Raw genomic sequence first — 13,572 nt, 5'->3', positions numbered from 1 at the left:
TCTATCACTTTATCTCAAGCTCAAAGTCATATCTCAAATCCTAGCAAATGCACATTTGGCTTTCCTTTCATTAAGCTACAATATCATCTACCTCAGCCTGCTCTGACTTCTGCCCCAGGGTGTGATTCCACAGGCAGGTGAGCAAGTCTTAGCACTTACCCTTCCTGAAAAGCTGCTTTCCAGTTCTTCATGGGTTTGTCTGCTGCGGCTTTAGTGAGGTGGTAGTTTACACAGGATCGGGCAAGCACCCATGCTGCTGCCAGACATGCATAGCAGAAAAAAAGAATTGGAAAGAAGGATTGTACCCAAGTGTCCATTCATTCACTCCACAGAGCTATTGGTCTGTCTTGTGGCTGTCTCACATGTCCTGATGCCACCAAGTTCCCTCATTTTTTTAATTTGAAATCAATATCACTTAGCTGCTGGAAGTAATACCTGTCTTGACACCTATACCCATGCTTCAGCTCTCATTTCTAATATAGTCAGCTTAATGAAAGGATAGACTCTTCACCATCTTTTGGTTCTTAATCACACCTTTATTTATCATGTTTACATAATATTATGTGTTATTTATATTTATATAAATCTCCATATTTAAAGTCAATTTCGTTCTCATTAGAAGTTGAAAAGATTTTGTTAAGACTCAGTTTCTACCCAGTTGCTCAGTTCTTCTGTACAGTAGGTTCTATGCAATAGGGAATTCATCATCAGTGAACAGTTTCTAGGTTTTATCAAGCCAATAACAAACTTTTAAAATCAGTAAAAATGTTCACCTTATAGTGCCAAAAGAAAAGTAGGTATTTTACATTTTGAAGAAATACAGGGTTTAATAAGAATATGATTTCATAAGAATTATCTCGTAGGAGGGAAGTGACAAGACTGAATCTCTGAACAAGGAATGAAACAGAGCACAAATCTAACTGTCCCCCACTGTTTTTGTCCTTGCACTTTCATGAGCAACAGTATTCTTCCCACTGCTGCTTTAAGGAACTGGAGGTAAATGACAGAACATAAATGGTTTTGTTTTCTTTGAAATACACTTTCTGACAGGCTGTGGATATTTTCTCTGAGCATTGTGGGTTTGTTCTTAAACAATGAGGCTACAATTTAATGTAGGAAATTGTGTACAAAATTTGTTTGATAAGTGTTGATTTAAATGCTGGTCTGAAAGATCTTCACAAATGTAAGTTTTCGTACAAGTTTGGGAGAGGGAGGTATTTAAATATCTAGAGAGAAACATGGATAGCTGGGTACCTCAGAAGAAAGGAGTAGTAGGAAACAGCCCCTTGCAACTTCCCAATTTATTTTTATGATGGGTGAAGTTATGTGCCCGTCTGTTTATTGCAGATCTGAAAATCTCCCTTTCCACAGCCCATGTTGTGAGGGGCATGCTGGCAAAAGGGAAGGAATGTTTGACCTGTTGTATTCTGTAGGTCACTGCCATTAGCAACTTCTGTTTGCAAAACAGAGCTTCACTGCTGCCCAAAGTAGGTCAAGGATGCTACTGGAGGAAGTGCCACATAAAGATCCCTTGACTTTCTTCTTCCTCCATTCCTGCAGTTTTGCAATGAATTCAACAGAGAAATTGAGATACCATAATCAATAAGCATGTGCTCCTAGGTGAGGAACACCTGTTTCTGAGGTTGTGTGCCAGGGTGAATTGGGAACAGACAAGGATCCATACCTCTCTTCCCCCATGCAATGCACACAGAGTGGTCACTGTAAGTCTGGGCAGGGATGGGTGGGGAGGAAAACACAGTTCCAGCAAATCTGATAGAGTCACTAGCCTGATAGAGGGGCTGATAACAGCACAGAACAAAGCAGTTTTAGAACTAGTCTAGATCTTAGCAACTTGTTCTAAACCTACCCTGAGGCTTCCATCATATCCCTGAAGACCAGCTTATGCTATAAATTGTTAACTGCTTGTTTGTGTTTTAAGAGACAGCCGTTCAACAGTGTTCATCTTTTCTATAAGCCATTGATGAATCTATCAAACCTGTTTTACCAGATGTTCCCTATATCTCTATATAAATATAAAGATCTTATAAATTATAAATACCAGAACAGTATCTTCCAAAGAAACACTGCTTATAAAATACAAAGCTATTGTCACTGTCTTACCTGCTGAGTAAATTTATTCTTTTCATCAATTAATTATCACGGATGCAGATTATATCACAGTAGGTAATGTGCCCCTGTCATCTTCCTTAGCTACCACTAAAACCAGCTAAAATTAAAAGACAAACCAATATATATCTTGCCAACTAATGTCCCACTTTCAAGTAAATATTACCAAGCACCAAATAATGCAAAATGTCTTCCTTTTTCCTATTCTGTCCTCAGAGGTGTCATTGGCAACCATGTCTATCGTCCCATGAAAAGACTGGAAAATGAATCTGATCCTTTTTAAAATCCTTATGTAATACCTTGTGACCAGCTACTATCACAGAAGACATGGAGAAACTTCCTACATGCTTCTTGCAAGATATGTCTTCAGCTGTGGAAAATATGCAGAGGCCTATGAAGTTCATGAGTAGGAGATGTTTACAAAAATAGTGTCTGTATCAGATCTATAGAGGCAGGAATCGTCCTGCAGGGGCTGTTGCTTCACTGCTGGCCTCCTGCCACTGGCAGTTTGGATTCCCCAGTAAAAGCTACTTCTGGCAGAGATCTCAGTAATTGCTTCATAGAGGTAATGTAGTAGATGCCATAAGAGTTAATTCTACATCAAGCTGTATTAGCTGCTGATAGAATTTTCATGTGGACCAAAAAGGAAATGAGATAGCAAAATGACTCATGCAGTTCTTTCTTCAGAGCTCCTTTGCTGCAGAAGACAAACAGAAAGGTTTTTTATGAGGTTTTAAAGAAGGAAAAAAAGCAGTGCCAATGTAGTTCAGATCCTGAAAGTGGTGCAACTTATCTCACATAAGTGAAAGGCTGGGTCCTTTCAAGCTGGGAAAATATTTGAGGCTGTGTGAATCAACTGAAGGGACAACAGGTGGAGAGAGGTAGGTTATGTTTGCATTACATATTGTGATATAAGCTTATACTTACCTATACTCACACCCCAGCAAACTTGATCTTGTTCTTCCTGCAACCAGAGACCATAAAAAACTTTAAGGGAGCATATTGGTTCAGTGCTGAGATAGAACTAATCAGTCCACACCCTCAATGGTGCATTTATCAAAAACTCCTCCTGGGTATTTTGTCCCATATTACTGAAGAAACGTAATGGTGAGCACCATTATTTTCTCCTCTTTCACCATAAAATATTTTCTCCTCTTGTCTTCATGGTAAATTCTCAAATTGGCCTATGCTGCCACAGTAGAGACACATGCTTGGGATATCCTGGCATCATCTACTGGAAACTGAACATTTGGCAGAGTGTCCCAAATTAAGGACAATGTTACCCAGAGGAATTAAATACTTTGATGTTTGCAAGATACCTTAAAAACACTTACTTCAACACAAGGTGAAATTTTAAAAAAAAATCTGAAACAAATTAGAATTTCTACAGTGGGGAGGTATGTCTTCCCAACACATAAAGCCCTGGCAAGGAGTGGGCCACCTGTAACTTAACAGCAGACAGGACTCGCATGCGTGTTTTGCTGCAAGATCCCTGTTGTGTGACCTTGCTTAATTTGGCAGTATTTTATTAAAATGCAATCAGCTTTCTGTATGACACCTGGGTTTGAAGTATTGGTACAGAAATAAATGTTCAATACTCAGGTGTTCACCATTCTTTTCTCACCTTACCTTCATACTTGCCTTCCGTGAGCTTTTCTTAAGAATTTTTAGCTTCGTGTTTTTTCAGAACAATAATACTGGTTTGCAGTTTTTTAGGAAGTGTAATATTCTCTCAGCATCTTCATCCGTTTTTGGTTTTATGCAGAGTCATGCAGAAGTGTCATGCTGAGTTCTAGATATATTAAGATCTCATTTTTGTACAGTTCCCATTTCAAGGCTTTATGGAAGACATAGGACAGGAATTTACCATCTGGAGCTGTGGTGGTGCAGCTTGCTCTGGTAGCGTCTCCCCCACGCCTTTGTAGCACAGTGACCTACTGCATGTGACCATGCATCACCTGCCACTCCAGCAGGAGACCCAGCACTCTCTGGAACTGCAGCTCAGCACCAAAGAATTAGCAAGTCTAGGCTGCCTCATCTGTCACAAACTTCACCCACTCAGCAACACCCTCCTGGCAAGTATCTTCCATAAATCCATTCTGCATCCTTGTATGTCCTTACCTTGTGTCTGAGCCAGCTAAATGCTTGTTCACACAGAGTGAGACTGTAGGTAGGCTGGCCATGCTCTGATATTCCAGTTTCTTCTGCCACGGCCTGGGGCTTTTCCAGCAGCAAGTGAAATGGGAAGATCAGCGAGTTCAGCTAAGGGACTCTTTCTCACTCCCTCCCTGCCAGGAAGGGCTCAGCAGGTGCCAGTGAGTGAGGAGGAAAAAAGAAAGGAACTTCCAGGAGTGTAAAAAAGGAATTTGTTGAACCTCTGTCACTGACACTGAGACTGTGAAGGTTCCTCATCATTAGGTAGGTAGTGATAAGAGGGGAGGTCTGAGGAGGTTGCTTTGGAAGGTCAAAAAGGCTACTTGATATGCATTCAAAAAAGAGACACCCCCCAATGACATAAATGTGAGATGTATAGTAGGGTGAAAATATCTTTGGTGCAGTCTGAGTCTTATTTTGTCTTTTTTTAAACATTTACTTCATCCTTTCCTGAATGTCTCATTTCCCAGCAGTGAAGCATACAGCAGCCCCTTCTCCTAAATGTCAGTTGAATATATACTAGTGGTGTTGCTCAAACTGCATTTTTAAAAATAATCTGCAAACAGTTAATGTGCTTTTTAAATTCCCAGTGTTATGTAAAAAGGCACAATATTTTTAGCCTTACAAAATATCAGTTGTCATCTCCTCACTCTCTCCCTTAGATATATTGGAGATGGGGGCCTAGAAGCTCAGAAAAACTGTAGATACTAACTGCTTTAAAAATAAGTTGGGGAGTTCCTTTCTGCAATGTGGTTTTGTAATTTTACAGATCTTAATAAAAACATAACAAAAATACCCCAAACCATAAAGGCAAGTCTGAACAAAGAAAAGCACTTCTTATTTTAAAAGCTACTGATTCTGTCCTCGCTGCCGAATTTTAATGTCTGGAATAATGACAGTATTATGTATCCTGAAGCAAAATATCGACTTAAAACTGTTCACTCATGCACTGACAGAATGGCCCTCCTATTTTAAAAAAATCTCCAGAAATTACTCTCTAGCATAGAGCACACAGCTGTTGTGAGTAGGCTCTGGCAAATCAACATTGACTCAAACTATTTTTGGAATCAAGTCAGGCCTGCTGCTGTTTCTAGAAGATGTGAATACATCTACCTGCTCTGCTGTGCTGTGCTGCAGTCCACAAGGAATATGGTGGGATCCAGGATGCTTCCCTCTGTGCTTATTTGGAGGTGACCTTTTCATTCCCATCTGTTTAGAAGTCTTCTGAGGTCTAATGTTTTTACCTGCTAGCAACCACCTTGATAAGCACATTTGGACCTTGCTGCTTTCTGCGTTCTCCATTGAAATTTGAGGAACAGGGTCTCAGAAGGGGCTGCCTCACTGCTTTTTCTTCTTACTGTCTTGTAACACTTGACATCCTGATGGCACTTCTGGCAAGGAGGCATCACCTATCAGAAGCAGCTCAGGAAAGAGCACCCCATCCTCAGACATGCTGGGATCATAGCTGATTCTTGAAAGAAATCCACCAATGCAATTCAAGAGATGACTATTAGAAAATCTTGGAATAATGTTTATTGTTGCACCACAGAGTCTTGTGCAGGTGCTATGTGTCAATACTGGGCTAAGGCAAAGCCTCTTAGCTTTTATCTGCTCTCACAGAAGGCCACTTTTCTTTTCTATCTCCCCAAAATTCATCTTAATCCAAAATAGGTAAGATAACATCATACTTCTATATTTACCACTTCTTCCTCAGTTTACAATCAGCTGGCAGAAAGAGTTGGAATGATTGTAGACAAGGAGAGTTCTGTTCTCATGGTCCCTGAAGTCACATAAATAACTGCTATGTTTAGGAGAGTGGAATTCTTCAGGCACCAACTATGTAAATTGAAATTCCATTCCTTGCTTGGAGGTGCAGGGATTTGGAGAACAACAATTTCTGAGTCAAAAGCAAACACAAGTGGAGACTCTTGGTCTCTGGTATAATCTGCTAAGACAGCAAAGGAGGATGCAGCATACTGTAGGCTTCTCATCAGTGTAGACTGAAAGACAAAATTAATTCTGAGTCTAATGAGGGAGTCATTGTAGCCTCAAAACCAAGCCAGGGGCCTGAGAATATGCAACATTAAAGAGTAAAAAAGTCTACAATTTAGTGTCCCTCTAATCTTGACTGCAAGCTAAGGTCATTAAGTTGAATTTTGGCTTTTGGCACCAAAGGGCTGATATCTGTCTGCAGTGATATCATCTAAGAAGTTAGAGGCAATGAACAGTATCAGCCAGATCTTCATCATATTTTTCACAGATGAACTGTACCCTCTACCTTTCCCAGTCTCCTTCCTCAAGAAGACTCACTGGCAGCGTGTAGTCTAGCCCCTGTGGAATGCCTCCTTCTGAAACTTCAGAGGGAGACAGTGTCCCATATGTGCGTTTAAATTTGGACCTCTCTGCAGATTTCCTCTTTCTTGGATCAGGAGAAAATAGGAGCTGTTTTACTGCATTGGAGATATGCAGGCTGTCCAATGTGTCCAAAGCAAGTGACAAGTGGAACTAAGGCAGCTCCTTCCCTTGCAGGGTGTTGTATCTGAGGTTGCAATCCTTGTCTGTACATTGACTGGATGTAATATGTGGCTCTTGCACTGTTTCAAATTTGACACGCTCTTACACAAATCCACAATATTTTCTTGTTTACTTCTACACCAAATATAGTCCTCCTTTTTACCAGATCTCTTTTTTTATATATGTTCTTAAAGATAGAGGCTTGATGACCACCTTGGGAGGACAGAGTTTTTGGAAAGCATGGCCACAAAGGCTAAATAAACAGGAAGCAAAACGACTGGTGCTGGTAGGACTCAGTAATCCTTCTCATGACATTGGACACTGTGTACCAAGGTGTTGGAAAGAAAGCTGTTGGTGAGAAGCCCAGGAAAAGCAACACTGAAATAGCTTTGTAAACATCCTGTTCATTTCCTTTGGCAGCAGCAAGTCTAACACTGTCTCTGAAACCATCAGTCACTCTGTAGAAAATGGTTTGATAGGCCTTTCCTCATAATCTGAGCTTGTTTTCATTAGCACCTTGGTGAGATTCTGCTGGCTTAGTTTCCAGGCATCTTTCACTACTTGCTGCCCCCAACCTTTAGCCAGCACTGTCACAGACACAACTTGGGACTCAAGAATCCCAGGGAAGAAGTATATTTGCAGATGAAGCCTAAACGCAGATGACCTTCATGTAGATCGCATCTGGCCAAATGCCAGTGAAGTGGTCTGTAGGGAAACTGAAGTGGTTTGGGTAAGGTTAAAGGTTCCAAATGACTTTTTTTCATGAGCCACGAAAGCAAAGGGTCAGGTTTGCCAAGTACCATGGTCATCATATTGATCTTCATCAAGGCAACTGAAGAATGCCTTCATTGAAGGAAATGCACCTCCACTAGAGTACATGCCGAGAGTCAATGACTCAGTAATGCAAGATGGAACACTTTTTGAGGACCTCTCCTGCCTTTTGAGGGATAGCTGTGGCTGCTGATCTCTCAATATCACTTGGATTAGCTACTGGCCACTGGCACTGGTGGCTTGTAACCACTACTACCCTGTCCTCCAGTCAGTGGCTTTTATATCATGCTTGATCACTTTGCTGGATGCAGAAGGAACTTAGCGCAGATTTTTAGTTAGGCCTCTTACACGTTATATTTTCAACCTACTGAAAATCATACTCTGCTTGAAAAAAACAGCTCTCTCCCATAAGTTGTCACTTGTCACAGACTCCTAGCCGCTGGCAGGATAGTAGCTCTTCTGCAAGGGCTTGAGGGGTTGCATCTCTTAAAGCTGTAATGAAATGGTGTTCTATTGTGCAGCTCGTGGATAACATTTGCCATCTTTTTTTTCTTTTTTTCTTTTTTTTTTTTTTTCTTTTTTTTTTTTTTTGGCAAGCAGACTGTTGGACCATATGCCTGTATTGTCTGTTTGGTTGGTCTATTGCTTTGCTCCAGGGCCTTGGTTCCATGATCATCTACACTGTGTACATAGTAGATTTTGCCAGGACTCCAGTCTGGAGTCAAATAATTACTTGGTTTTATGAGAGACTGGTTTGCTGCAGGATCCACACCCTGTACATAATGCAGGCATGGACATTCATTCTTCCTCACCAGAGCAATCTGCTTGTGTATTCTTAATGTGCTCTCAAGTCCAGCATGCCCTGGCATATGCATGGTGCAACTTTGTAGGCACACTACAAAACACAGAGCAGTCTCCAAAGCCTGTGCCTGCTTATTTGGCTACCTCAGTTCTTATGCAAGAAAATAGTACCACTGAGGCAGACATGTGCCACTTGGGGACTGGAGTGACCAGGATCCTGTTCCAGGTTAATGTTACTGGGACTGTAGCTTGGCATCTCTCTCCCTCCAGTACCAAGCAGCTGCACCAGGTGCTTCCCTGGGAGCACCACCAGAACTTCTACTGCACCACATAGGAGGAGGCTCAGTATGAGATCAAGAGAGTTGAGAACCTGCTTTTGTGTCTCAGCTTTGTCACAGGGAGGATATAGGGGAAGAACCCTTTTCCCAGGAAACAGCACCCTCCCCCTGACACAGACACACACTGGAATTACTCCTGGGACTGCCTGTCTAAATCCACCGGAGTGCAACACCCAGGAGTACCTACATCTGATCAAACTCATTTGTTGGAAGGAGCGTGGCTTGTTTGTGCCATGCTTACAGCTCTACATAAGTGAAGAAAAGAGACTTCTACCATGGCAGTGTGGTACTTGGGTGGAAAGAGGCTTGCAGCACACAGGAACTCTTTAATTAGCAGGCTGACAGATGTGTTTCTTTGACAGTTCAGACAAGCAGCAATATTTGCCACAGAACAGCCAAATATGTCACTGCTTGTCTTGCTGGTGGCAAGGGGTGGGGCATACAGTTGAGGAAATGGCAAGGATGCCTTGGAATGTGGAAATGGCAGCTTTTTGAGCAGAATGGGCTCTGGCAGCCATCCACACTCAGCCATACACATGGGCATGCCCAGGAGCCATCTCATAGCCTTCCAGAGTTGCAGAACAGGTCATGCAGCACCTGAGGGAAGAGATATCCACTGGGACAGCCTGCTTGCATATCTTTTTCTTTGGGCACAGAGCACAGCAGCAGAGAGCAGGAGGTGTGGGAGGGCTGTGTGAGGGGAAGGAAGCCTGCCAGTGAGCCAGCCCCAGGAGCCATGGAATTGCAGACCGCTGCCTGCTGAGGAGCAGCAGGAAATTTTGGTGGAAGGAGATACAGAAACAGCAGTAGTAACTCCTCTGGGAGCTGTACCTCCTGCCCCAGAGCCCCGTCATGGCTCTGTCTAGGAAAGACCTGCCAGCTTTGCTGGAAATGGAGCTTCTTCCCTGGACAGACATCACAGCCAGTCCCCTGTTCTCCTGGCTGCCTGGCTGCTCCGATGGCCAGTCATATCCTGGCATGACCAAGGTCATTCCACAGGGATACTTTGCTTCCTCTTATGTGTATATGGCTGATTTGCCCCACTAAAGAAGTGTTTCATGACACAGCAAGGGTTTGAGGTTTTTTTTTTCTGTTTACAGCTTTTGGCCTATTCTAGTGTTTTAGTCAGGACAATCTTAACTGTGTGGGTGGAATGCCTTTTGAAGTGTGTGTGTACTGTGTAGTACCTTCACAGTAGGATTTGAGCACCTACAGTGGCCCTTCTCTGAGATCCCAGAGGCTCTCTGTAGCTGCTGAACAGCTCCCCTTCTTCGGGACCCACACTTCCGATGTGTTTTGCACAGCAGGCTCGGTTCTGAAGAGAACCAGCACAGAGACGCTCTAGCTGTATGTCCTGGGTCGCTGGTCATCCAGGGATGTCTCCAGAACTCATGACCTTTGCAAATAGCGTTCCTGACTGCGTGCCAGTTGCACAGAGGCAGGGAGATGACAAGGCTTGTAAGGACTGCTGTCTCATGAGGCTCTGGTGTCCCCAGCACAGCTCTGGGTGTGTGGCACCCAGCTGTCAACATGCAGCCCACAATGGCACTAAGGCACTCCAAATTGAAACTGCTGTTTGGTCAGAAAAAAAGACAGCTTTGCACATGTCATGGCCTCCAAAAGGGGTGTGAGCAGCAGCCTGGCAGGGGACAATCTGGGCCACATGTTGTCTTTCACACAGAGAACACCCTGCTCAAGGGAGGGAGCGAGGAGCACACCAGGAGAGGCTGTGCTGTGGGAGCACAGCAGATCCTCGGAGACCTCCTACCAGGGTGAATTACATAGAATCATAGAATTGTTCAGCTCAGAAAAGAACTCTGAGATCACCCAGCTGTAACATCTGTTGGCCCATGTGGATGCAGGCAATTTGCTGCAGGTGGCCCTGCCCTGGACAGTGCAAGCCCAACTATTTGGCCTGGAGACCAAAGCAGATCCATTATATATTCCCAACCCTTCCAGTTGGTCCAGACGTAGCATTTAATACAGCATGGGGAAAGCTGATTAAGTAGCAATTTAACGTTAATCAATAAAACGTGGTTAGACTAAACAGAAGTTATGTGATTAAAGAAGCATCAGAGATTCAACACAGATTGGAGTCAGAACTTTTTGTTGCTTAGGAAAAACATGGGCTCCTGCATGGCATCACTAACTGTTAACTAACTCACGCTGAGATAAAATGGCACTAATTGATCTGTTGATATGGATGGAAATTATACAGATGCAGACATTTTGCATTTTTAACAGAAGTAAAGCAGCCTGTCCAGATTCCAGATTGCTTTCCTTTGATCTTGAACACATATTTATCACAAAGATTCCCATCTGCCACTACCTAAACCATACCTGGCTATCAAAAAAGATTTTCTGCCCTGTAAGTTTAATTCCCCTATAGTGTTCTTGCAAATAGTTCTTCCTTTTGTACTCAAGGACTTATTTTTTTCTTCTTACATCTATTTTTATTTTCATTTTATAGGCACCTAACCAGTGCTAGCACATACCTTATCCCAATGCAGTACATGAATTTGCCACACCACTTCTCTGTGGTCATATTCTTTTACTCATTGCGTTACATGACTGAATTGCCAGCAAAGATTCTCTATAACTGTCTCCATTAAAACTTAGTCTTCCTGAGATGGCCGCCGTGAACTCTCAGCATTTCTAAGCTTTGATTTGATGGCCAGTAGCAGTAGCTTCCTGTCACTTGCTTCAAATGAAGCACCCAGCTAGAACTGCGTATTCTAAATCCCTCCAACACCTGCTTTGTAGTGGGCTGTCACTTCACCCATGGTGACAGTAGCATTCACACCACAATACACTCCAAAATACCAGATCACTTTTATTCATGGCATGGAACAGCCAAAGTGACTTATGCAGAGGACAGCTGCTAATTCCAGAAATAACAAGGTCTGGCACAAGCCAAGTATACCTGCTGATCCATCTCTGTACCCAGGCAGCTAAATGCCTCTTCAGGACTAAGATTTTGCTTCAGCTAATGAGTGTGACTACAACTGTGTGCCTCTCAAGGCTCTAATTTTCATTTGCAACAGAAAAATGCTTACTCTTTCAAGCCAATAATTTAGTGAAGGAAGACTGTTATCATAAGGAGATTGTTATTTTCTTTCTGGAGGAATCAGAACTAACAGAGAAGTTAGTTAATCTTCATTTCCAATTACAAAAGCACAAACTTTAAATTCACTCTGTGGCAAGCACAAAATCAGATTAGTTTCCCCTGTGTATTCTGATGTATTCTGATTTGAGAATTCTAGCTTTCACACATGCAACCTGCAAAACATGTGTTTTGCATTTGTTTCCTCATAGTGAGGAGTTCATACAAAATGTCTATGAGGGCTGCTTTTCTTTTTCTTATTCACACTTTCCTTGATCTGCCTTCATGAGCTTTTAACATCAACACACTGGCGAGAAAATCAAACATGCAAGCATCTGGATTTATGGGGATGTGACCAGAAAGTATAAAAGCATAGATTTTTTTTTTTTTCATATTCACTCAGCACTTTTTAAATCTCAGTCTGAGACATTCTTTGTTTTCTCAGAAGTCAGAACTAGCCCAGGGAACAGTGGCAGAGTTCTCTGACGTCAGGCTCATTGTGTAGGGTGTGTTGTGATATTCTAGAATTTGGTTCACAATCACGCAGTGAATTCTTTTTAGCTCAGCACTGACATCTTTACTTGAACAAGAGGGAAGGTTGTCCGCAGTAGAAAAGCGACACTGCTAGAAGACCCATCACAGAGATACATTCTTTATTCTGTATAATTACTTTGTGCATTAATCATGGGAGATAACAGAACGGATGCCATGCCTAGAAAAGCAGCAGGATTATTTAGCATCCACAGAAGACCTATATATCTCTAAGAAATTCAGAGCTATAGATCAGTGATTCAATGGTTGCAGGTTGCAATGTGTAAGGAGTGAGATGCTCAGTGCTGGGCGCTGCTATGGGTGGTATTTTCAAATGGTATGTCACACTGAAAAACCTCAGAGAGACTTTTTCGAATTTTATCATCTGGTTAAATAAAAGATACAACCTCTTTGTACAAATTTTACATGTAAAATTAAAGATTTGTTTACACTGGATTTAAACCTTGGATGAATCTCTTTGCATAGCTCTCTAATGTGGGAGTTCTGCAGTGGTGCAGACTGGGAGTGTCACTGGTGTGGTTTGTGGCTTACTCACTCACCTGCAAGTAAATTATCAGTTCTGAAAGGTGCCTGTGTTGATAGGTAAGTCTTTGGAGCAGACACGCCCCAAGTCCCCTGAGCACTACCAAACACAGAAATTCTCCAGGGAACTTGCAACAGTAGGGGTATTAACCCCGAAATTAAGGCCAGATTCCAAAGTCAAATACAATGATTGCACAAAGCACAGGGAATATCTTTATTGATGCTCCTCCTTCATGAGAGGCTCTGAAGCAAGGAGAAGCAGCAAAGGCTGGGGTTGAAAATTACATTCTGTTGGGCTGGGTCAGGCTGCCCCTGTTCTACAGCTGAGCCCGAAGCAAGCACTGGGATAAAAATAAAACGAATGTGCAGCACTGGCACTCCAACAAAGCAATTCATGTGGATAGTGTTTGATATAAACCAGCTAATAGTGTTTGCCTTGCAGCCAGTACAAGGAGAACAAGTCGCTTTTCTGCACGGTGGAGTCATCTGATGTTTGCTTTAATTTCTGGCAGATCGGGGCAGCGTGAGTCAGATGCTCTCACAGCTGGCTCGGGCGGGGAGGAGGCCAGCAGGGACCCTGACTCACCAGAGCCGCCGCATTCCTTCCGAAAATCCAGCTCAGCGACTGGAAGTGAAATCGCGGGCTGGGGGCAGCTCCAAGGTTAGACAAGGCGGGAGGAGCGGGCTCTC

The 13,572-nt window shown here is 42.7% G+C and overlaps 1 protein-coding gene across 3 annotated transcripts in view; it reads left to right on the top strand.

Moving 5' to 3' along the window:
- ZYX (zyxin) overlaps nt 1-13,572 on the top strand; it is a 29,135-nt gene that overhangs the window by 2,922 nt on the left and 12,641 nt on the right. The window contains exon 1 of one of the 3 annotated variants that reach the window (XM_053934908.1): nt 13,372-13,543. The exons of the other annotated variants lie outside the window; for them this stretch is intronic. Within the exon in view, the coding sequence (XP_053790883.1) occupies nt 13,372-13,543 (172 nt within the window). Of the gene's footprint in view, nt 1-13,371; nt 13,544-13,572 lie in introns of those variants that run through there. 3 annotated transcript variants of the gene reach the window in all.

The sequence above is a fragment of the Vidua chalybeata genome, chromosome 2, assembly GCF_026979565.1.
Source record: "Vidua chalybeata isolate OUT-0048 chromosome 2, bVidCha1 merged haplotype, whole genome shotgun sequence".
NCBI lineage: Eukaryota > Metazoa > Chordata > Aves > Passeriformes > Viduidae > Vidua > Vidua chalybeata.
This window is presented reverse-complemented; position numbering and strand designations above follow the sequence as displayed.